The following is a 22,157-nucleotide window of genomic DNA, read 5'->3' on the forward strand; positions in this document are numbered from 1 at the left end:
TTTTATAAAATTTCATTTTATTTTATAGATAAGCATAAAATGTAGTATGTACATATGAATAAAATATATAAGGAATTTTAAATCAATAGCACGAAGAAGAAAAAAAAACATATATTAATTATAAGAGAATAATAGATAACATCTAAACGTGTGCTAAATCTAAATAAAAGAAAAACAGTAATCCTTAAAACAATAGAAGACAAAAAATATAAACAGATGCAATATGTATATTTTTTTAAATTAAAGTTAGCATGGAAGACAGAACTTCAAAAAATGAACTTTTTTTTTTCTAAATTTTTATATGGGTTGAGGTTGCATAGGTGGCTGACGTGGTGCAGCATATGGACAACCAAGAAATTGATCAGCAATGCGACCAGCTTCTCTTAATCCACTTAACATAGCTCCATGAACAGTGGCCGGGTAGTTACGAATAGTATGTTCACCAGCAAAGAACAATCTTGGAATTCCTGCTGGCTGACCAGGTTGCATTCCAGCTGGACCGGATACAGGAGTTGCAAGGATGTCATAATCATTCCCAGTTGATCCAGTAGCAACATAAGAATAAGATCCTCTGGACCATGGATCTGCTCGCCATCGAGTTACAACTGTTTCCTTAGGTTGAGGAACGGTACAATTTCCAAAGATTCCCTTCAGAACGGCAATACAACGACCAACAACTACATCATCTGTAACATTTTCCATAACAGCAGCTGCTTCTCCAGCAACTAAGGCTAGCAAAACTGGCGCCTTATACAAATTCCAAAATAAGAATAATTCACCTCGACTAGAAGTAGTACTCCCAACATGACCGAAAAGATTTGCATTAATGTCCCAAAATACTCTATCAAAACATAAAACAACTTTGTTTAGGTTACCAAAACCAAGCCTTTGAATTGCAGAAGCTTTCCAATCTGGAATTGGAGGTACAAACTGAACTGCATTACCAGACTGACCATTAGATTGAATTGAATGTTTTAAAACACCCAATGGTAATGTACATAATACAGCATCTCCTTTGTAACTAACCATACCTGAATTAGCTCTGGTATTTACAGCTAAAACTTCAACTCCGTGCGCATTGTATCGAATACTTTTTACGGCGGTATTGAGTTTTATGTCTAATCCATCAGCTAAAGCTACTGGTACACAAGAATAGCCGTTACGGACAGTCATGTGACTTCCAGTAAATTCAAAATCATCATCTTGATCCCAATGTCTTAAAGACAAATTGTTAAGTGGAGTAGCATTGGCAAATTCTAAATTAGCAAAATGCCAGTCGAGAACTTGTCGATCTCTTGATGATAAATATACATCGCTTGGTGGAGAGGCTTCTAATTCTTGTAACTTTTCTTCAATCTCCTTCTGTTGCTCTAAATATTGATCCCATTCTTTGCAAGCTGCACCTATATCCCTCATTTTACTACGCAACACAAACTCTAAGGTAACATCTTTTTGCTGTTTCGATTCAGAAAGTTCCTGGTGATGTTTGCGCATTTCTTCTATTTGTTCTTTTATATGAAGCATTTTATTTAAATTGGTTTTCAATTTTTCTTGTAGTTCTAAAATAGCTTTCCAATGTTGTATCTGTTTTTCTTTCACATGTTTCTCTTGAAGTTTTATTACCCATTCAAGAGCCTGCCCCAAAGAAACTGGTTTGCTTTGAACATAATTAAAATCTAATTGATGAGACAAATATGAAGTAGCTTCCAAAAGCCTGTTGAACTCTCTCTCAACCATCTCATCTTTATCTTTAGGAACAGTATTTCCATTAGATTCATACAAAGGACATTTTTGGCGTATTTTTAACAACTCCATATGAATTTGTTTGCTTAATACAGTTATAGGATTACCTCCTAAACCTGTAACTACCATAGCTCCCAAATCAGCTATAAAATTGCCTTTTCGAAAAGTAGCAACTCGTCCACCAACACGGTCTCTAGCTTCTAAAAGGACAACATCCATTCCAAATTGCTGTAACTGCTGAGCAGCAGCTAGTCCAGAGATGCCAGCCCCTATAATAATAACTTTACCAACTTTTTTGATTGGTAGCATTTTTAATCTTTTAAATACCCCAAAATTAATAAAGCCATGGCGATCCAAAAAGGCATGAACCCGCATAACTAAAGAAGTATCACTGTTATAAGGAGGTTCAATTTGTGCCATAATATTCTCCAGAAGAAGTTGTTGCTTAGGGTTTTCAAGCCAAAGCTGTAGTATACGATTTCTTATATATAAAAATACTTTGCTACTTGCTGGTTGACCTTGTGCAATATCAGGGAAACACATAGCCTCCTGGGCAGTCATTTTATCAAAAGGTAGTCGGCTTTGAAATGCAGCCCCTTCGAGACCAGTTGGATCATCATGTTCACTATCCATTTCTTCAATGTCTTCATTAGAATTAGGAGGTAAAATAGGTTTTTCCACTTTGCTTTTATCATCAATATCAGAAGCATTTTCTTCTTCGGAAACTGTAAAAGATTTAGTATCTCCATCCCGATGTTCTAACTTTGCACGCTTCCTGCGAGTAGTTCTCCTACCTTGATCATCACTCCCTCCACTAATGTTGCCTTGCTTCTCGGGATCATAGCTACCATTCATGCTGGCTTCCCCATCCATAGGGCTGCAATGACGACGATCTTCCATAGTAGGGGTGGATGACATTATGGAGACCAACAATCTGAAAAATTTTATGGAGGACATTAAAATTTATTGTGCAAAAATAAATATACAAAACTAACTGTAAGAAACAGAGTTTTGAGTTGTCCTACTATGCCACACAAACTTTACTTTGTTTAATAAGGAAAAGATTGAAAATTTGAGAAATTTTTTACACAGGTCATAAAACAAAATATTACAGTAAAGAAACATAATTGATGTTTTAGAAGTTTATTTCTAAAATTTTCAATTTAAAGATATAAAGCTACTGTCCAGAAGTAAAAATATACCCATATGTATGAAGTCTAATTTTTTTAAGAAAAAAGGGTAAGTGTAGACAAAAAAAGTACATATTGTAAAAAGGCAGAAAATTTAAGATGACAGAAGCTAAACTAATAATTTTTTCAGATAGTTCCTTCATAACACTACTATCCTAGTCATTCAAGTTGTTTTCATATTGATGTTGTCAAGATAATAAAACGTTACAAATTTATTAAATTTAAAAACATCGGACATCAAATCAATTGAAATTAAAAAAAATTTACACAAAAGTTTTTGAAAAAGAATAATTCAGAAAAATTAATAATTTTCTGAATTATATTTAACATACAAAATACATTTAAATATATTATTTTTTTTGGTTAAAAGTGTTTTTTTTTTTTTATTTTTAACTTCTTTTAATGTTAAGAAAATTTTTAAGTTGGTTTTTAAAACTTTTTAAACAATTATCTTTGACATTGTACAAAATAAAATGACATTAAATTTATCAAGAATTTATATTTTAAATTCCGTTTGTAAAGGCTCTTTTGTTACACGAAATAACATTTTTTAGCAGCCAATATGCTACTTTCATAAGTGTTGCAAGTTAGTAACAGTTAATTATAACTGCTAGAATCTTAAATTTTATTTACCTCTGGCTTTCATGCTGATTAAGTTTTTTTCTCGCTTTTAAATCAAAAAGTTTGTGATCGAAATTACCAATAATTGGAAACAATATTATACCAATATTTACTCTAACAGTGCATTGCTTGGGCAAGAACTGAAATTTATTAATTTATTTTAATATTTTTCTTCTAGGTGTAAAAAGTCTGCCAAATCAATAATTTTTAAAAATAATAATAACAAATAATTAAAAAAAAGATACATTTTAAAAGCCTTTTTTTGACTTTGATATCAAGTCATTTACATAGTTTGTAGTTTGCAAAATAAAAACTTAAAATTTTGCTTGGAATCTTACCCAACTATAACTTTTTTTTTTAATTTCCATATGAAAAAAGCTTGAAAAAGCATCCTTAAATACCTCCTGCTAAATGACCAAAACATTTGCAGCCTCATAATAATATACAACAATCATCTTTTCTTAACTAAAAGCTATAAGAGTACCACAAAATTTTAAAAATCCTGTTTTACATTCTCATATCTTGCTACTGTCAAACTGAATGGGATGAACTGCAATAAACACTTAACAGCAATTTTGCTGGCACACTATACTGCATAAAATATGCAACAATTCATAGAGATTTGAAAAAGGTTAAGATGTTCTGGTTTCTTCTGGGACATATAATTCTACATTAAAATGAATATTAAAAAATTCTCTCTCTCTCTCTCTATATATATATATATATCTTAATGCTGTTAATGTTGTTTTTCTTTGATACATATATTTGACCAGTTCCGATTGAAAATTTTGATTTCAAAATATTCAGACTTTTTTCTGGTCTTGAAATTCTTTGTTTTGTCTAAAACAGATCCTTTTAAATGTGCATATCAATTAATGGATAAAGAGATAAGTAAGTTTTGGTCTGCTCAATGTAACAGAACATTTAAAAATTTTTTTTTTTTTTTTCATCTTGAAGACTATCTTTCCCATTTCTTTCGGCAGATTTGTTTTAATTTTTGAAACATCATTTGAAGTGCAAATTTATTTTATTTCACATGGAATTTCGTAAATTTTTGGATGTTATAAATAATTTATAAAATTTTAAAAAGGAAGTCACTTTTAGCAAGAAAAGGATTCAGAAATCTGGAAATCCTGAGTCGTATGGATCCATAGTTTCCAAATTCCAGTTGAATCACTGTTTAAACAGTGTTTTAATTTATTTATTTTACCAGCATTGAACCCAATTCTAAATTTATAACTATTGGGTATGTTCACCTCAATAGCCTTGTAATTTTGAACTCTACCAAGAAGGCAAGGTAACTCCTGGCTCAAGCATTGGGACAAATTAGCCTCCATGGAGAACTTTTTGATGAAACTTAATCCAATTTGAGTTACATGAAGAAGAAAAATACTTAAAAACCTCCCACGTTTAGTCTGATGACAAGGAGATTCTAACCCATGAACTGCTAGCCACTGAGAATATTTTACGTCAGTCAGGAGCAGAATTCGTATAAACCAGCCACCGGTGAGATTTGAACCTATCAGCTGATTGGGAGACGAACAATCTATTCCACGAGCTACCGCTGATCAGTAAATAGTTCAAAAATAAATCTTCTGGACAATATTATGGTTACATTTTGTGACTTGAATATTTGTGATTAAGACTATTTATGTTTGACAACACTTATTTTGCAAGTGATATTGAATCTTATTTTTTGGAAATGAAGTTAGTAACAGATGGTTTCATGGAGAGATTACAAAAGAAATTAAGGTTTCTCTATAAAAGTCAAAATATGAGTCAGGAAAAATATATATATTTTTTAAAATATGCAATGAAATTATGGTTCCTCAATTGGGTGACTTATAAGTAATGTCACTCTCGAATTAAGTTCGTGAAGTTATAACAGTTTCGTGAAAAACAGAGAACAAGAAGCAAAAGCAAAACAAGAAGCATCATACAAAAATATGTATAAAGTGAGCAGACTGAATAAACTTTTGTAGTTCATAAAATTTGGGGGAGGGGGGGATTTTTCTCATTTATTAAATCTATTTTAGATTATTTTGCAATGAAGTAAAGATAAGATTTATGACAAATATATATATATATATATATATATCACTCAAAATTACAACCATATTCAATTGCCTTTTTATAACAACATTTTATTATTATTGCAAAAATTAACCTTGTTTCATATAAAATAAGTATCTATAAAATCATTATGCTTACAAATGTCAATAAAATACAGAGTTAATGTTTAAAAATCAAATGAGATTCGATTTTCAAGTTTAGCTAAACAACATTATTTGTTTATGAATTCCAAGCATATATTTATGCAATATAGTATGAAATGTGGCAAAGGATGGTAGAAGTACAGTGAGGAATGAGTTAAACAATGATTAAGGGGTGTTAAAAATATTGAAAAAAGTGAAATATCAGTTATAGAGAACCTCATTTAAAATTTTATTTTTTTACTTGATATTTTATGGTCAATATGTTAATTTTTTTAATGTGTTAAATAATATTTCCCACTAATAAATGGAGCCAAACACCCTGCAAGATGCTGCTAAACTTATGTCACATTCATCAATTTTGCAAAAATAAATTATTAATTAATAAATGCCATAATTTTACTTTTTCGGTTATAATTATTTAAAAATGTTTTCTTGTTAACAAATATATAAAGAACAATAAATAATTAATAATAGGAAAGATTTCTGAATTGGTACCTATGCCTAGTACCCTCTGTATAGGTATGGAATAATCGGCAAGTTTTAGCAACTTCTGGGCAGTTAAGGTAAAAAAACTGCGTAAAAGGAAACCAACTTGACAATATAACTTGTAACAAACCACAATATATTTTATAAATTTTTTTGCTAGTTTAAAATACTTATGGCACCTTGGCGATTGTAATTGGTGCAAACAAGTACCAATATGCATATATTCCATTATAGTATACCATATTAAGTATATACTCAATAATACAATTACAAAATCATTTTTATTAATCAAAAGATTTTACAAAGAAAGAAAGAAGTAATGAAATAGACTATAATGATATCATAGCAAAATAATGACCTGACAAAATTTGCTGTGAAGTCTTTACATCTATTACAGAGTCACTAAAAACAAATGAGACGAAGAAAAATTAGTAAAAATAGAAAAAATATGACAATCAAGGCTGACGTCATCAGGGGGTACCAGCCCTGAATTGTCATAAAAATGCAAAACTATTTCTATCGAGAAAGCTAAGACAAATGTCAAAAATGCCTTCTCTGTACCCCAAAAGTTTTGCCCTGGTCCAGAATAAGAATACAAAAATAAATAGTGAAATATGTAATAAAATGCAGTTTAAATTACAGAAGCATAAAACAGTAGAATAAAGAAAATATAGAAAGAAAGTAAGAAGTATTACAAAAATTTAAAGCAATTTTAACACTTGAAACTTTTTTGCTGGAATTTAAAAACAATGCAATATTTATTAAACATTGGTGTTTCAAAAACTAATACTATCTATTGAAGTAATAACTAAAAACCTTTCCTGATGGTTGTGAGACAAATGGCAATACATTTATCTGTCTTAATCATTGGAATATTCTAACCTAATTAGTTTATAGTTAGTAAGCTCAAGTGTTGCTTTTAGTATCTATATTCTATGATCACACAGGCGCAAAATGAATCCAAGCATTAAAAAATAGTTACCAAATACTTTTTTAACGAAACGTTAATTGACATTAATAGTAGCATTTTTCTTTAATGTGTTTAGATTCATTGCATTTTGCAACATTAGTAAAATTTTTACATTTGTAACATTTTGCAACTTCGTAACAACAGATCATACTTACATAATTTATAAATAGAAAAGAAAAGAAGCGCTCCTTCTATGAAAACTTATTGATAGAGTTTGAACTCTGCTTTAAAATTTCAAATGACTTTATTTTTCATTTTAAACAAAATAATTTAGTTTTAAGAGAGCTTTGTTTATTTCAAAACTCTGAAAAAAACTACGGAAGCCGCGGCGATAAATTTTGTTTCCTGTGATGCCAGATTTGAAAAAAAGGTTTTTCTTTTAATTTTAGGTATTATTCTCACTTTTGAGCTTTAGATTTGGCAACAATTTGATTCGAAACACAAACAAAAACAAAATGAGACATATTTGGTCGTAGTAGATTTAATCCTGTTGCGTTTTCTAAATTTAATTTGAAATTGAATTTAAAACTATGTTATTATGTCAGTATCACTAATATCTCTGATATTAGAAGTTGCAGAAGATTTTAATACCCTTCCACATTTACATTTTACAGGTACATTTGTCAATCTATTGGTATTGTTTATTTTGTGGTGCTAATATAATGTTTTAAATTGACGTCTTTATTTAATTTTTAAGTTTGTTTTGTTGGTTTTCGAAGTTTAAGTTTTATAGGTAAAAGAGTCGCTTTTGAAAGCTGTAAAAATTTTACAGTTTTCCCTCTATTTTTTATTACTTATGTTTTTCTGTTTTATTGCGATATTTTATAGTCAAAAGATACGGATATTACCTACTCAGGTACATTCAATGATTGAATGGTCTAAGCAATAGTTAATAGTACATGTAATATATATCTTACGTACTATTCCGATGGCAATTCTTACATCAGATTTATTAAATCGAATAAGGCAAGAGAATTTCTTCTCACTTATTCATTTCATCATTATTGCTTGTTTCAAGGAAAAAATTTATCCAAGCAGCATTATGATCAAAATCTCAGTTGACTATTCAAATTAAATTTCATAAGTGATTGTTATAAAAATATATGCCCCATTGAAAGCGAATAACATTGTGCCATGTAATAAATAATGTGAAAAATGGTAAAAATGTCACCAACTGGAGTTCAAAAAATAAAAAGATTTAAAAAAATATATAACACAAATATTGAACTAAAAAAATAGGAATCTTTCTTTCTTGACTTTAATATAGTTATTTTTTTCCCCTTTAAGAACTCAAAGGAAGTGAAATAAATCAGATTTCTAGTTCAGTTTTTAAAGTAAACACCATAATGAAAGGTTATTGTTTTCATGTTATGATTGTTTGAACTTGCTAAAGAAACAACAAAAAAATTTATACTTTGGTAAGTTGTTTCCCGTGCAACTTGAATTAGAAAAAAATTGAAGTTCTCTGAACTGTTTCTAATAAAGGAAATAAAATTCACAAACTAAAATTATTAAAAATAGTTGTTCTTGTTGGAACAAGAACAACCATTTTTTAATAATTTTAGTAAGTAATAGCTGAGTAATAGTAATAGCTGAATGTTTAACTTTATAAAAACATGAACAGAGTCAGAGTGAATAAATAGTTTTTTATAGAGAGGAAACATTTCTTATTTATTTAATTAATAACTTTTTAAAGAAATAGTAAGAGGCTTGTCATTTTATAGTTGATTTCATTTATTTTTTCCCCATTGAAAATTTTATCAATAGATGTTGTGCACTATCTGTGTTGTTACCCTTGAATAGTTAATATGAATCATCCTGCTATCCATTCAAGAATCAATCAGAACATAAATGATATGAGAAATTTTTATGTTACAACTATGTGATTAATATCTAATAAAAATGTAGCGTGACTAGTATCTAAACATTTAAAAAGGTAGCTAATATGCTTTGCTTTGCCTAGGGTGGCTAAACCCATGCCTTTGTTATGTACACATTTCTTTGTACATAACTTTTAATACTTAAGAAATTTTTATACTGCTCTTATTTTATTAAAGAATTTATTAGTTAATAAAAACATTTATTAAGAACTCTGAAACCTGAGTAAATAGTCATTTTTACCTATTTGTATCAGTTACTTTATTAATAAATATTACATAATTGGTAGGAAAACATTTAAAAAGGTAACTAATATGCTTTGCCTGTGGTAGCTAAAATCCTAGGCATGTGTAGAATGTAAGGATAACTTAATCAAGAAAAAAGACCTAAGTTGATTCGACTGTTTTTTTTTTTTTTTTTTTTTTTTTTTTTTTTTTTTTTTTTTTTTTTTTTTTTTTTNTGCTGCTAAGCTTCAAATTTAGATAAAATTAAGCTTGTTTTAAAAATTAGATTTTGGAAAAGATTTATATTAATTTCTATAAATAGACAGTTGAGATCATTATAATTTTTATTTTTAGCTTCAAGGCAAAAAAGAATTATGGCTTCAAGTAATGATCCAAATAAAGTTAAAGTGGGTTATGGAGAAGAGGAGAAAAACTATAACTTTTCTTCCCAAAGCAAATGTAGAGGATCACGGGAGCTGAAGGAGATGGCTGTTGAAACGTTTTCCAAAAAAGGTACTACTAATTCTAAATTTAGTAAGATAAATGAACTTTCAACTAGTGAACTTTAAATAAGTGAACTTTACAACTCTCAATTGATGTGTTTGTTTTAAAATCTTTTCTTAGCTTTTCACAGGTTCTATACAGTTGTGAATATAATTTGAGTTTTAAGTATGAGAAACAATAATTTTTCCATTCTTTTAATTTATTTATTATTTTTCAATTTTTAAGTAAACTAATTTTTTTTTATGTTATTTTTTTTTTTTTTTTGAAACAGGAAAATTTTAAATGCTGACAAAAAAAAGTCTATATTTTCTTAATTTCTAACAAAATTTTCAGAATAAAAAATATCTCTGTAGCATCAAAATCAATTACCCCAAGCAACTTTTCACTAAATAAATTCTTTTCTTTTTCTTAAAACGAATTATATTTTATGTCTTCTAAAAAAATTTTGGAAAAGTTACTGAGCTGATTTTTACATCAAATAATTGATAAACTTGTTTATTTGAAATTTTTTTTTATGTGAGTGGCCCATTTTTTTTTTAAGTTTAATTATAAAATATTTATTTCAGAAATTGGATCTCAAACTGTTTCAAGTGACTTTTCGGAAGATACGACTAAAATTCAGGATGAAGGAAATTTAGCTATCTCTAAGGAATCTGTTAAAGTAGAATCAACTCTGAAACCTGTATCTGTTGTCAAGCCTACAAAGCTTAAAGTGACTGAGAAACGACAGAATCAAAATGGAAAAAAATCCAAATCAGAAACATCTCCAAAAGAAAAACAAAAACTCAAAACTAATGATGATCTAAAAAACACTGATAAAGAGTTATCTACACCTTCAGACAAAACTTCTGACAATGTGGGAATTGAAGAAAGCAAAGTTATTCCTGTGGAAGTTGTGACTAAAGATTCAAAAGTAGAGAATATTAGTATTGGTGACAACATTTCTATGTTGGATGTTGATAAAAGAAACAGACTTCATCATTCCTTACCTATTCCATTCTCTTCTGGGAATCATTTTGTGGAAGTAACTAAGGGTTTACTTCATTTATATAAAGATAAGTAAGTGCATCATAGGATAAATTAAGGATAATTAAAATAACTCTTATATGGCTTTTTTAAATTTAATTTCGATAAGAGTGTCTTTTAGAGGGGTTCCCCCTTAACTAGATTTCAAAATATTTTATCATAGTGGACTTATATTGGAGACACTCCTCCTACCTCCTGCACTCTTTAGAGAGTGCCATTGATCAGTTTTAGTTCTTGCAATGAATTCGAAAAATATATATGTAACATAAAAAGCTTCAGCTAATCTTTTTATGTTAATTCCTTTTCTGTAAATCCTTTTCTTAATTTATTATTCAAAACGAAATGCTTTCTCACACTTTTTTAAATTCACATCCTGTCCTTTAATCTATTTTTGGTTCAAGTATGCATTAATTAAAAGTAAGACATTTTTTCCTTTACTGTTTGTGGGAATCGCACGACCTATTTGCTAACCCAATTGTTTTCTCTTATTCCCTAAAACGAGACATTTACGGATTTACTTTGCAAGATTTTCCCTAGCTTTTATTGAGGAGCACAACAAATTCGTGCACACTTTTATAGCTGTTCTCACTCTAATAATTAATAAATACATTTTATACCCTCTTTTCCTGCCTAAGACCTGCTTTTATCCTTCCACTCGGCAGCAATGTTATATATACATAGTAGCTTGCTGGGAGGTGGCTCTAAGTTTATTCTTCTTTTTTGTCCCATTCTATAACTTTTTTTTTAATTAAGTTTATTGTGTACTTTTGCTTGGCTGCAAAATATGGTCCACGATAACTCAAGGGATAGAGTATTTGCCTCCAATGCAATGATCCGGGTTCGAGTCCCTGCGATGGCTGGTTGATACAAATTCTGTTCCTGGCTTGCACCAACTACAGTTGCTAACATAAAATATCCTCAGTAGTAGACAGATCTTGGTTTATAATCTCCTTCCCTTCAGGTTAACCATAGGAGGTTTTCCTCTCCATGTAACACAAATGCTGGGTGAGTTCGATCAAATATGCCTCCACAAAGTCTAGTTTGTCCTAATGCTTGATCCAAGAGTTCCCTTGTCTTCTGGATTGGGTTTAAAATTACATGGCTTAAGAGTTTAACATCAATAGTTGTAAACTCAATTGGGTTGACTGTTCAATGCCGGTAATAAAATAAAACATTTGATGATATTTTGATTTAAAATCTAATTTAGATTTTTATGTGGTATTCAGTTGATGGAATAGTACTGTTTTTGAGGCAATTGAAAATACTTATACTAAAAGTGCTAGGTATAAGGAAGGTGCAAATTCGAATAAGAAATAGACGTGAGATTAAAATGCCGGTTATATTTTAACAATCTATGTAAGAAAAGACTTCAATTCAAGATTACAGTTGTAATTCAAAATAATTTCATATTTTTGAATCATTAGGCTTTTTTAGATTCATCATTCAAAAATGTATATGATGTTAAGTTCTATGGTTTTTAGGTCTAATATTCTAGTTTTAATATCATAAATATGCTTAAAATTACTATGATGGCAATAGTATGAATATTAAAACAGTACCCAGACTAGCATAAAGATAACTGTATAATGAAAAGTTTATTTACACTTAGCATATTGAGAAACTTTCTCTCTTTGCTAAACAATCAGTTCATTGCTAAGGGTTTATTCATAGAAAACTAAATATTAGACCAAAAGGCTAAAAAAGTGAATTTCACAAAATATTTTTGAATTGACTTTGTTTCTTGTAATTTTGAATACTTTAAAGATTGTAGTTTTTTAAGTATATTGTAATTTTTAATTTGAAGATAATTTGCTTTTTGATTTAAAAAATTATGCTTTGATGAAATTTTCTTTACGAAATATTGTTGAATATGATTTTTTTTAACACTGCAAATAAAATAGAGAAGAGAAAAAATTTATTGCTTTTCATCTAAATGAACTAAGTTTTTTTATCTGTCTGGAGGTATAAAAAATATAAGTTTTTTTATGTCATATTTCTTAAAATATTAGACTCCTTTATCTTTTTTTTATTGTAATTTTGTTATATGGATGTAAGTTTTTTTTTTCCTTTTGAAATCTGTGAAGGAAAAAAAAAATTGTAACTTTGTAAGTTTTAAACTGAACTTTTTGTAAGATTTAAATTTGATTACCAGCAATCCCAATGCTTCTAAGTTGTACACTTTTCTTTTCTGTAGCCAAAGAACAACACTTGCAGAAGAAGCTGAGAGAAGTGAAATGATTTGTATTTTAGCTGTGCCTGCTGCAATGACAACTCATGATCTTCTACAATTTATTGCACCAGTCTAGTACGTGTATACTTTATACTAAATTTATGAAAATTTGATTCTTCAACAACTGTGGAAAGTTTCATATCCAGGCATCTGTTTACGGGAAGCCAACAATCAAAATAAACAAAACCCTTTTTTCCTTATCAAAATTTTTTTTTTTGCATTTGTGATTTGTTGAAAAAAAGTATGCAGGGATGAGAATCCTCCGTTTTTCTGTTGCTTCTTTTTCATGTTTACCCGATTTCCATTTTTTTTTTCTAATTTTAATTTGATTTAGACTACAACATGAAAAAAAAATTAGATATCATCAAAACGAAATTCGGCATTTTACTACACCTTGAAAAAGATCGTTTATTTTTTTTCACTTCTGGCATAAACGGATTATTACAGCCAAGAATTATGTGCTTAATTTCAGAGCGCTCAAAATTTTCACTTTAAAAAGAAAAAAAACTGCTGATTTGAGATATTGATACGACTAAAGTGGGTCATTAATTGATTTTTCAAAACAGCGATTTGGAATTTGCAAATTAAAATGATATTTTATTGAAAATGAAGTCGATTTTTTAAAAACTATGTAGAAACCAGAAACTGTTGAAATGGCGGCGATCGACAAAACCAGAGAGACAATAAAATCACAAATTGAGTCATTAAAAAGTAATTCTACAAATGCACAATTCGAAACTTCCCATATATTATAATGTAGCATTAAAAAACTATGAAAATTGGTAGCAACAACTTGCAAAATTGTGATCGTAAATCCATGTGAGATTGTGGGTGAATCTTCAATAATTGCATGCGAAATGCGCAATTACAAAGTTTGCCCATCAAAATAATATTGCATTAAGATTTTAAAAATAAAGTGACAATCGGTTTTAATAACTACAAAAACGATAGGGAAAAAAACAATTGGAAAAACCCCGCACAGTCATTGTGGAATCATCACTAATTGAGTAGATTGAGAAATGATTACTAACTGAAGTGTGTGATTTGGAATTTGAATCAAAATTTTAAAAACCATGTGGAAATCTGTAACAAAATCTTTCAAAATAGTGCAACCAGCCAAATCATGTAGATTTATTCTCTGTTGAAATTGTTGTTACTTATTGTCGATTTTTTAATTTTTTTAATTTGAATGTTTTGATATTTTTTACCTTAAAGACCTATTATCCGGAAAAATTTATTTTCTGGACTTACGGAAGTCCTGACGATTCCAGATATGGGACTTTCCACTGTTTTTTATAGCTAATTTATTTTCTCCTCTCTAAATATGATTATTTTTACCAGTTCAAAAAAATAAGTTTTACCAGTTTAAATCATATACAAAAAATACATTAATTGATTCCATTTTGTAGCTGGAGTTTGTTATGCAACATAACAAGAAAGATAACAAACACTAAGTTTTATTTTGTAGTATACTAATTCTCTATGTTTGTTTTACAACACAGGTTTTGCTATTTTGTTTTTTGAAAAAATGCATGTAGAAGTAAATTTAACTTAGCATGTGGTTGATTAAATAAGTATGTACATGCAATTTTTAAACTTCTACTAAAAATAAAATTTGACATCTTTTTTGCTAAAAAAAAAAAATATTTAATCAAAGTATTTAGCCCTATTATTTATCAATATATCCGTGAATGATACAAAAAAATTTGATTGAAAAAGAGTGTACAACTTTTAAACTTGTACTAGAAATAAAATTTGGCATCTTTTTTGCAAAAAGTAAATAAATAAAAAAGTGCTTTTAATTTAAGTATTTAGCTTATTATTTATCATCATATCAGTGAATGATAAAAAAAAATTGGAAGTAAACTGCATGGATAATTGATTTTGATAAGCTATTAAGAATTATTGTCCAATTTAACATTAGAAAATTATGAACTATGCCCAGAAATGCAACTTTTAATAAGAGTTGTGTCACTAGTTGGTGGTTAAACTAAAACAAATTATAATTAAAAAAGGAACATTTGAATTTACTAAAGAGGAAATGTTTGAATTTACTATAGATTACCCTACTTTGGAAAATTATTATGAATTGTAATATTTTATTGTAACAGTTTTTATATGTTATGTATAATTTCTTTTAAAATGCATTTGTTTTCATTTCAGTGAGGATGTGGAAAATATTAGAATTATAAAGGAAAATAAGCCCAATCAGTATATGGTGCTCATAAAGTTTAGAAATCAAGTAGGTGTCTTTTTATTCTCTTAAATTAATTGCTCAGTTTTCAATAACAGAAAATAGATATTTAGTTTCAATTCTTTATTCAGTTCCATAATTGTAAGCTTTTATGGTTTATATATTTCACCTAGAACAACAAAAGAATTTGATACTTTTAATATGTTGAGCTTTATCATCAAACAATATTCACTTTTCTGCATTTTAAAGCAAATCATTTACAATAATTTTACCTCTAATCTCATCTATGTAATTCCATATATGACTGATTCCATATATGACCGTAGAATTATAGATAATGCTATATCTCTGATGTTCTTTGTTCTTGATATGATAGAAAAATGCTGAAAAAGTTTTTAATGTCTTTTTCTTTTATTTTAATAACAACTAATTTCTATCGCAACCAATTTTTTCTATTTTCTTTAAAAAAAATAATCAAATTTTTTTAATAGAAAAATTCCAGTGAATTTTTATTTTAAGAAACCCTATAGGTCCCTCAAAAATATAAGCCTGATGAATTACAACCTTAGTCTATGTTTGGAGTTTCATTTTCTAATTGCCAAACTTAAACAATCAAAGGGTTTCATAAAACATAATTTATTGAAATTGCAATACTATTTGAGAACCATTTATTTGCTTGTTTTTACTGTTTAACTGGCTTTTACCAAATTCACACTAACGAAATATATTTACTTGTATTTTTTTATTTTAAATATTGTTTTTCAGTATATAAAAATTTTAAAAGATCAGTAAAAAGACCCAAAATTAATCTAAAGTTTTGTAATTTATGCATTTATTTGTAATGTACAAGAGTGCATTCAGCAAAATATTATAAATTAGTTATTCAATTTTATGTATTAATTTGTACCACAATCACCTAGTTATCTAAATGCTATTTGAAAAATATTTTTTCCCTTCATATTCTGGGCAACTTTCTCTGTTTTTATGCAATACACAATGCTCTTGATATTGTTTTTTTCCTATTTTAATTTTAAAAATATTTAATATTTATGTTAAAAATGTTTGAAATAATTATTTTATGTAAATTTTACCTTTTATTGTTTTACAGTTATCTGCTGATCTATTTTATAAAAATTTCAATGGAGAACGTTTTAATAGCATAGAGCCTGAAGTCTGTCATCTTGCTTTTGTTGCTAAAGTTGAAACAATAAAAGAATCGGAGGTAAAATATATATATATTAATACTAGTGTTTTTTTTTTAAAATTTATTATTGAAGAATATGAATTTTCCACTTGAAAGTTTCTCTCATAAGATTAGACAAAATTAAACTAAATACATTAGTTATATGTGTAATAAAACATAATATGAAGTTTTTCATATGTTAAAAACAGTCAACTCAATCCTCTTCTTTATCAATTCCATACAAAGTCATAAAAAAATTGAGTATTGGTACCTACACTTAAACAACTTCAAAGTGAGTCTAAGTGTTTCATAATTAAGCTTTTTATGTAATTAATACNTACACAATGCTCTTGATATTGTTTTTTTCCTATTTTAATTTTAAAAATATTTAATATTTATGTTAAAAATGTTTGAAATAATTATTTTATGTAAATTTTACCTTTTATTGTTTTACAGTTATCTGCTGATCTATTTTATAAAAATTTCAATGGAGAACGTTTTAATAGCATAGAGCCTGAAGTCTGTCATCTTGCTTTTGTTGCTAAAGTTGAAACAATAAAAGAATCGGAGGTAAAATATATATATATTAATACTAGTGTTTTTTTTTAAAATTTATTATTGAAGAATATGAATTTTCCACTTGAAAGTTTCTCTATAAGATTAGACAAAATTAAACTAAATACATTAGTAATATGTGTAATAAAACATAATATTAAGTTTTTCATATGTTAAAAACAGTCAACTCAATCCTCTTCTTTACCAATTCCATACAAAGTCATAAAAAATTGAGTAATGGTACCTACACTTAAACAACTTCAAAGTGAGTCTAAATGTGTTTCATAATTAAGCTTTTTATGTAATTAATACAATTTAACTTTTTTTAAGAAAAATTTCTTTGTTTTAAAAAATGTGTTTGTCTTAATTTTGTGACATTTAATATATTTTTTATAAGAAAAAAAAACTATTATTAGGATTTTTTTCTATGTAAGTTTTAAAATTTTAACTTTGAAATTTTCTAAAAAATAATAAACAATGTAATTTAACTCAAATCTGCAAGTATTTAAAAAAAAATCAATACCGTGTCCTTCAGTAAACATTTCGTGATTGTAAAACTATTACATAAGTATTTCCCCTACACTTTATAGTAGTTTTTCTGTATAGAGTAAGAACCTATGTCTTCCAAGTGTATTTGAAATTGAACCCTTTCAATATTTTTTGCAAGTTGGTGCCAATGGTTGCAACAAATATTATGACGTTTGACAGGAATTAAATTAAAGAAATAAACATCAAAAACTATACTGTGTGGTCTAAAATTATTCACAAAAATTGTCCAAAATTATGTTTGGTCAATGTTCATCAATTATTTTTTAAAACTAAGGAGAGAGAAAAGGCTTTTGTTTCCTTTAAATTTTATTTTCCTCCCTCCCCCTTTTTTTACTTGTATTTTTTACACATTTCTCGATTGATGTTAATTTTAAGTGTTTAATAATATTTCTTATAGATATCTTGCTTACCTTTGCCTGGCACAACAGAACTTCCAACTTGTCCTGTTTGCTTAGAAAGAATGGTTAGATTTGTTATTATGTTTCTTATTGTAAAAGGTGTTATTGCTTTTTGTTTCATCCAATTTCTTTTCATGGATATTTATTAAAAATTTTGCACTAGTGCAATTTGCTAATATTTATTATTTGGTTCTAGATTAGTTATTATTGCTTTTTTATGAATATTGTAATACTGAGTGTGTGAACGTTTTGAGCTGTTTTAATTATGTTTACTTTGTAATTCTAAAGCTATGGTAAAACCATTATTATCATATTTGTCTAATTTTCAGTTCATAGTGAAAGACAAATTTTGTGTTTGTCACAAAATCACTTTTCACTTATATATGGAAGTTTTAAAATGCATAGCTCTTTGTAAGATATATGAGATTCAATGCAGTTAAATGTTATATGTTGGTCAAATATAGATTTTGTTTGTAGATTTGTAATGTTTTCTCGAGGAAAAAAGTTTTTTAATTTAAAACACTTTGAAATTTTATTTATTTATTTGCTTATTAAGCTTTTTTTAATGAATTTATTCAATCAGCTTTAATGTTTCACGAAATTTAGTTAGCATTTTTCAAAGTAATATTGATATTTTTTTTTTTAATTATTGTTTTCCAAAAAAGAATAGAAGGATTCTTGTTTTCTTGTAATTGAATAACCTAAGAAACATATTTTAAAATACTCTGTAATCCAGTAAATTTTACTATTCTTGTCATTGGTATATGCAAAATATAACTTGTTTATTTTTAATAAAGCAAAAAAAAAAAANAAAAAAAAAAAAAAAAAAAAAAAAAAAAAAAAAAAAAATAATAATAACAGTTGGGTTACAATCTGAGCTAATTTTATTTTGTGAAGAAACATTAGAATTTTCACCAAATTAATATTTAAACAATGATATTGTTAAGTGATAAATTCACAATATGCAATCACCTTCACAATCATTCTTCAAGAATGATCTTTACATTTTTTTTTATTTTACACTTCATTTCTTTTCTTTTTTAATGTCATACCTATTATTATAGAAAACCATGAGTTATAACTTTGCGACTTTTAAAAAATATTGCTCTGGTCAGGTCGACATCTATCATATGTGTATAACCTTTAAGATTACACACACATGCTCAAAAAAAGAAATAAGCTCAAAACACTATCAACAAATTAAATAGTTTATAAAATATATCATTATTTTCTTTTATTGATTGTTTCATATTGATATTAAAATAAGAGATGTAGCGATTCTTTTGCAATAATTTATCTTTGGATATTTTTAGGATGAGTCAGTGGAGGGTATTTTAACTATTCTGTGTAACCATTCATTTCATGGTAGTTGTTTAGCTAAGTGGGGTGATACAAGGTAAGTTCATATATGCAGTTAAATTCTTTACATTTGTTCAGTATTAAGTACATAGCTGCCAACTCTTCTGGTTTTCCCGGAAGATTTTATTTTCATATTTAATGTGCTAGCGAAATTCATGTTATTTCCCTAAACTTTTTGAATTATAATAATAATTTTGAATCAGTTTGACCACCACTACATATAAATAATTACAACAAATATATAAAAATATATTATTCCTTACAATAGCGAATTTTAACCTGATTAAAATATAAATATATTCTTGAGGAAGATAGTTTTTCGGTAATTGTTTTACTACCACATGGAAAATCCATTCTCGAAAGGAGCGAAAGTTGGCAGGTATCTAAGTATTTAAATGTAGCACTAATTATTCACAATTATGCATTCGTTCTGTTATTCATTTCTGAAATTCTGTTGAGGAATAACCATTGTATATTACCTGTTGTAGTCTTCTATTTATTGAAATATCAGTAGTGCAGCCACTATTTAAAAATAAAGCAACCCAAAGTTCAATTTTATATTCTCCTTTCTTTTTTTTAAAAAAAGAGGAAAAAAATACGAAAAATAAATAGCTATGTATTTTATGCTTTCAACTATGCATCCACATAGGATATATTCTGGATGTCAAAAAATGACCAATAATTTGAAGAAAAATTGAAAGAAAAATAAATATACAATTTTCTGTGTTCTGTTTAAGAAGCAATGGATTATATATTTTCCCCAAGTTTTAATGTTGGTTTCAAAGTTCCTCAGCAGATGCTCAGAAAAAATATATATGAAAGAATGTTTTCTGTTGCAGGCAGACTATGCTACATTGCTGCTGCAAATAATGTTTTTTGTTTGTTTTCCTTTTAAAAATTCAATATTTTGCTTCTTTCTGACAATTTTGTTTTAAATTGTAGCTGTCCTGTTTGCCGTTATAGTCAAACTCCTGAGCTTATGCCTGATAACCGTTGTGTAGAATGTGGATCACAAGAAGTAAGAGATTATTTTTATCTTCAGTATAGCAGTATGTTAGTAATGGTGTAGACTATATCTATTCAAGTTGCATGCGTTTTTAATTCTAAAATTTTTCGCTTGCTGTGCTACTATTAAGAGTTCAAGCATGGATATTTTACAACATAATTTTTAAATTTACAACTAGATCAATCAAAATGCATTCAGACTAGTTGGATATGGACAAATAGTCATTCTATACAATAGTCTAAATTGTTCATTTATTTTGATTTTTCATATGTTACAAAGAAAGAAAGATAGTCAGCAATAAATTTAAAGAAAAATAAAATTCAAAGTATTTTTGAACTTATAGATCAAGAATTATATCCAAATAATGCATTGTTAGGTATCAGTGGTCTGTGTTCTGCACTGTAGCATATTTTACACTTTAAAAATGCTAAAATAGGCCGCACATAAAGTTAAGAAATTCTTTTTATAGGTCGGTCATAGTAAATGAAGTAGTTTTTTTCCCTCACACTTGTGTATAATTCAATTAGTTTCAAACCACAAAATTTCTCTTTGTCTTTTAAAACTCTGACGCTTGCATGCATATCATTTGTTAACGAAATTTGCAATTTAAGCTCAGTATTGTTTGTATTTCTAACAAAAATTTAAATTCAATAAAAAAATTTGCTTTTTATTATTAAAGGATTTGCTGTGTAATTGATTAATGTTTAAATGCACTGTTAAAAATATTCTCTTTTTTGCGATCAGTAATTTTAAAAAATATTTTAATATTATTGTAGAGTTTATGGATATGCCTTATTTGTGGTCATATTGGTTGTGGTCGATATGTAGATGGACATGCATATCAGTGAGTTAAATTTATTTCTATTTTATTAATTAGCACAACAATCTCATGTAATTATTTAATTCACTTGTTAATGCAAATAGGTGTATATGAAATAAAACTGGTCTTTGTTTAATTTCTTTTGTTTATTCTAGCCATTATTTAGATACACAACACACTTATGCTATGCAGTTAGGCAATAGCCGGGTTTGGGATTATGCTGGAGACAATTATGTACACCGTTTGATTCAAAATAAAGCTGATGGTAAACCTGTTGAGCTTGAACCTCTGTGGGTAAGAAATATTTCCTGAAGATAATTAATATTGTTGTTTTTAATATAATATTTGCGTAACTTCAAAATAATTATTCTAAATTCTAAACAGGTGGAAAATGAAGAGAAAATGGATTCAATGCAACTAGAGGTCTGTATATTGTTCATTACTTAACTTTTGAAGGGTTAAATTTTTAAAATGTAATCTTTATTAAAATGTTTCAGCATTTAGTTTATAAAAAATAATATTAGCTTTATGCTGAATTAAAAAAATATTATTATTATTTTTGTTCACGGGTCACTAATTTTGCCTGTTAATGTTTGTTATAAATTAAAAGGGAAAGAGTTGTCCAAAATGATTCTTGAAGCTTTACATTACGTTGACTCAAATTATCAATTATCCTGATTACATTAGTTCTCAGTTTAAGAATTGCATCATAAGCACCAATTTTTATTCAAAGAAACAGTGCAATTTCCACATCATTAAATATAGTTGTTTATCTTTTTAGTTCTTTTAAGGTTTATCTTGTTTTATTAGTGTTTAGTAATTTTCAAAGGGATATTGTAATGACTGTGTCCATTTAAGACACACATTTTGTTACTAATTTTCATTTGACACATATTTTTTGTTTTTGAAAACTAATTAAAACAATTAAGAAGTCATTTCTTTATAATGTATCACTCAGATTATGTAACTTAATAGCTTTTAATAATTTATTTGGAAAAAAAAGAC

General features: G+C 27.5%; 2 protein-coding genes across 3 annotated transcripts in view; one reads left to right on the plus strand and one right to left on the minus strand.

Moving 5' to 3' along the window:
• Positions 1–7,711, minus strand: LOC107446922 (lysine-specific histone demethylase Su(var)3-3). 2 transcript variants are annotated; one of them, XM_016061702.4, is made up of 2 exons: positions 7,382–7,711; positions 1–2,677 (listed from the first exon to the last, which is right to left on the minus strand). In XM_016061702.4, the coding sequence occupies exon 2, from the start codon at positions 2,659–2,661 to the stop codon at positions 298–300; it is 2,364 nt and encodes a 787-aa protein (XP_015917188.1). In that variant the 5' UTR covers positions 2,662–2,677; positions 7,382–7,711; the 3' UTR covers positions 1–297. The 2 variants fall into 2 exon arrangements, with proteins under 2 accessions (XP_015917188.1, XP_015917189.1); XM_016061703.4 differs by lacking the exon at positions 7,382–7,711 and adding an exon at positions 6,615–6,653.
• The window catches only part of LOC107446914 (BRCA1-associated protein), a 23,931-nt gene continuing 9,427 nt past the window's right edge, over positions 7,654–22,157 (plus strand). The window contains exons 1-12 of the mRNA XM_043039206.2: positions 7,654–7,840; positions 9,683–9,841; positions 10,399–10,891; positions 13,053–13,163; positions 15,252–15,330; positions 16,391–16,504; positions 17,967–18,032; positions 19,281–19,363; positions 20,269–20,344; positions 21,109–21,176; positions 21,308–21,446; positions 21,537–21,575. Of these exons, the coding sequence (XP_042895140.1) occupies positions 7,765–7,840; positions 9,683–9,841; positions 10,399–10,891; positions 13,053–13,163; positions 15,252–15,330; positions 16,391–16,504; positions 17,967–18,032; positions 19,281–19,363; positions 20,269–20,344; positions 21,109–21,176; positions 21,308–21,446; positions 21,537–21,575 (1,503 nt within the window). The 5' untranslated portion in view covers positions 7,654–7,764. The remainder of the gene's footprint in view (positions 7,841–9,682; positions 9,842–10,398; positions 10,892–13,052; positions 13,164–15,251; positions 15,331–16,390; positions 16,505–17,966; positions 18,033–19,280; positions 19,364–20,268; positions 20,345–21,108; positions 21,177–21,307; positions 21,447–21,536; positions 21,576–22,157) is intronic.

The sequence above is a fragment of the Parasteatoda tepidariorum genome, chromosome 5 (genome assembly GCF_043381705.1).
Source record: "Parasteatoda tepidariorum isolate YZ-2023 chromosome 5, CAS_Ptep_4.0, whole genome shotgun sequence".
NCBI lineage: Eukaryota > Metazoa > Arthropoda > Arachnida > Araneae > Theridiidae > Parasteatoda > Parasteatoda tepidariorum.

Coding starts and splice junctions, on each gene's coding strand:
- LOC107446922 (XM_016061702.4), bottom strand. CDS start 2,661: ATGTCATCCACCCCTACTATGGAAGATCGTCGTCATTGCAGCCCTATG.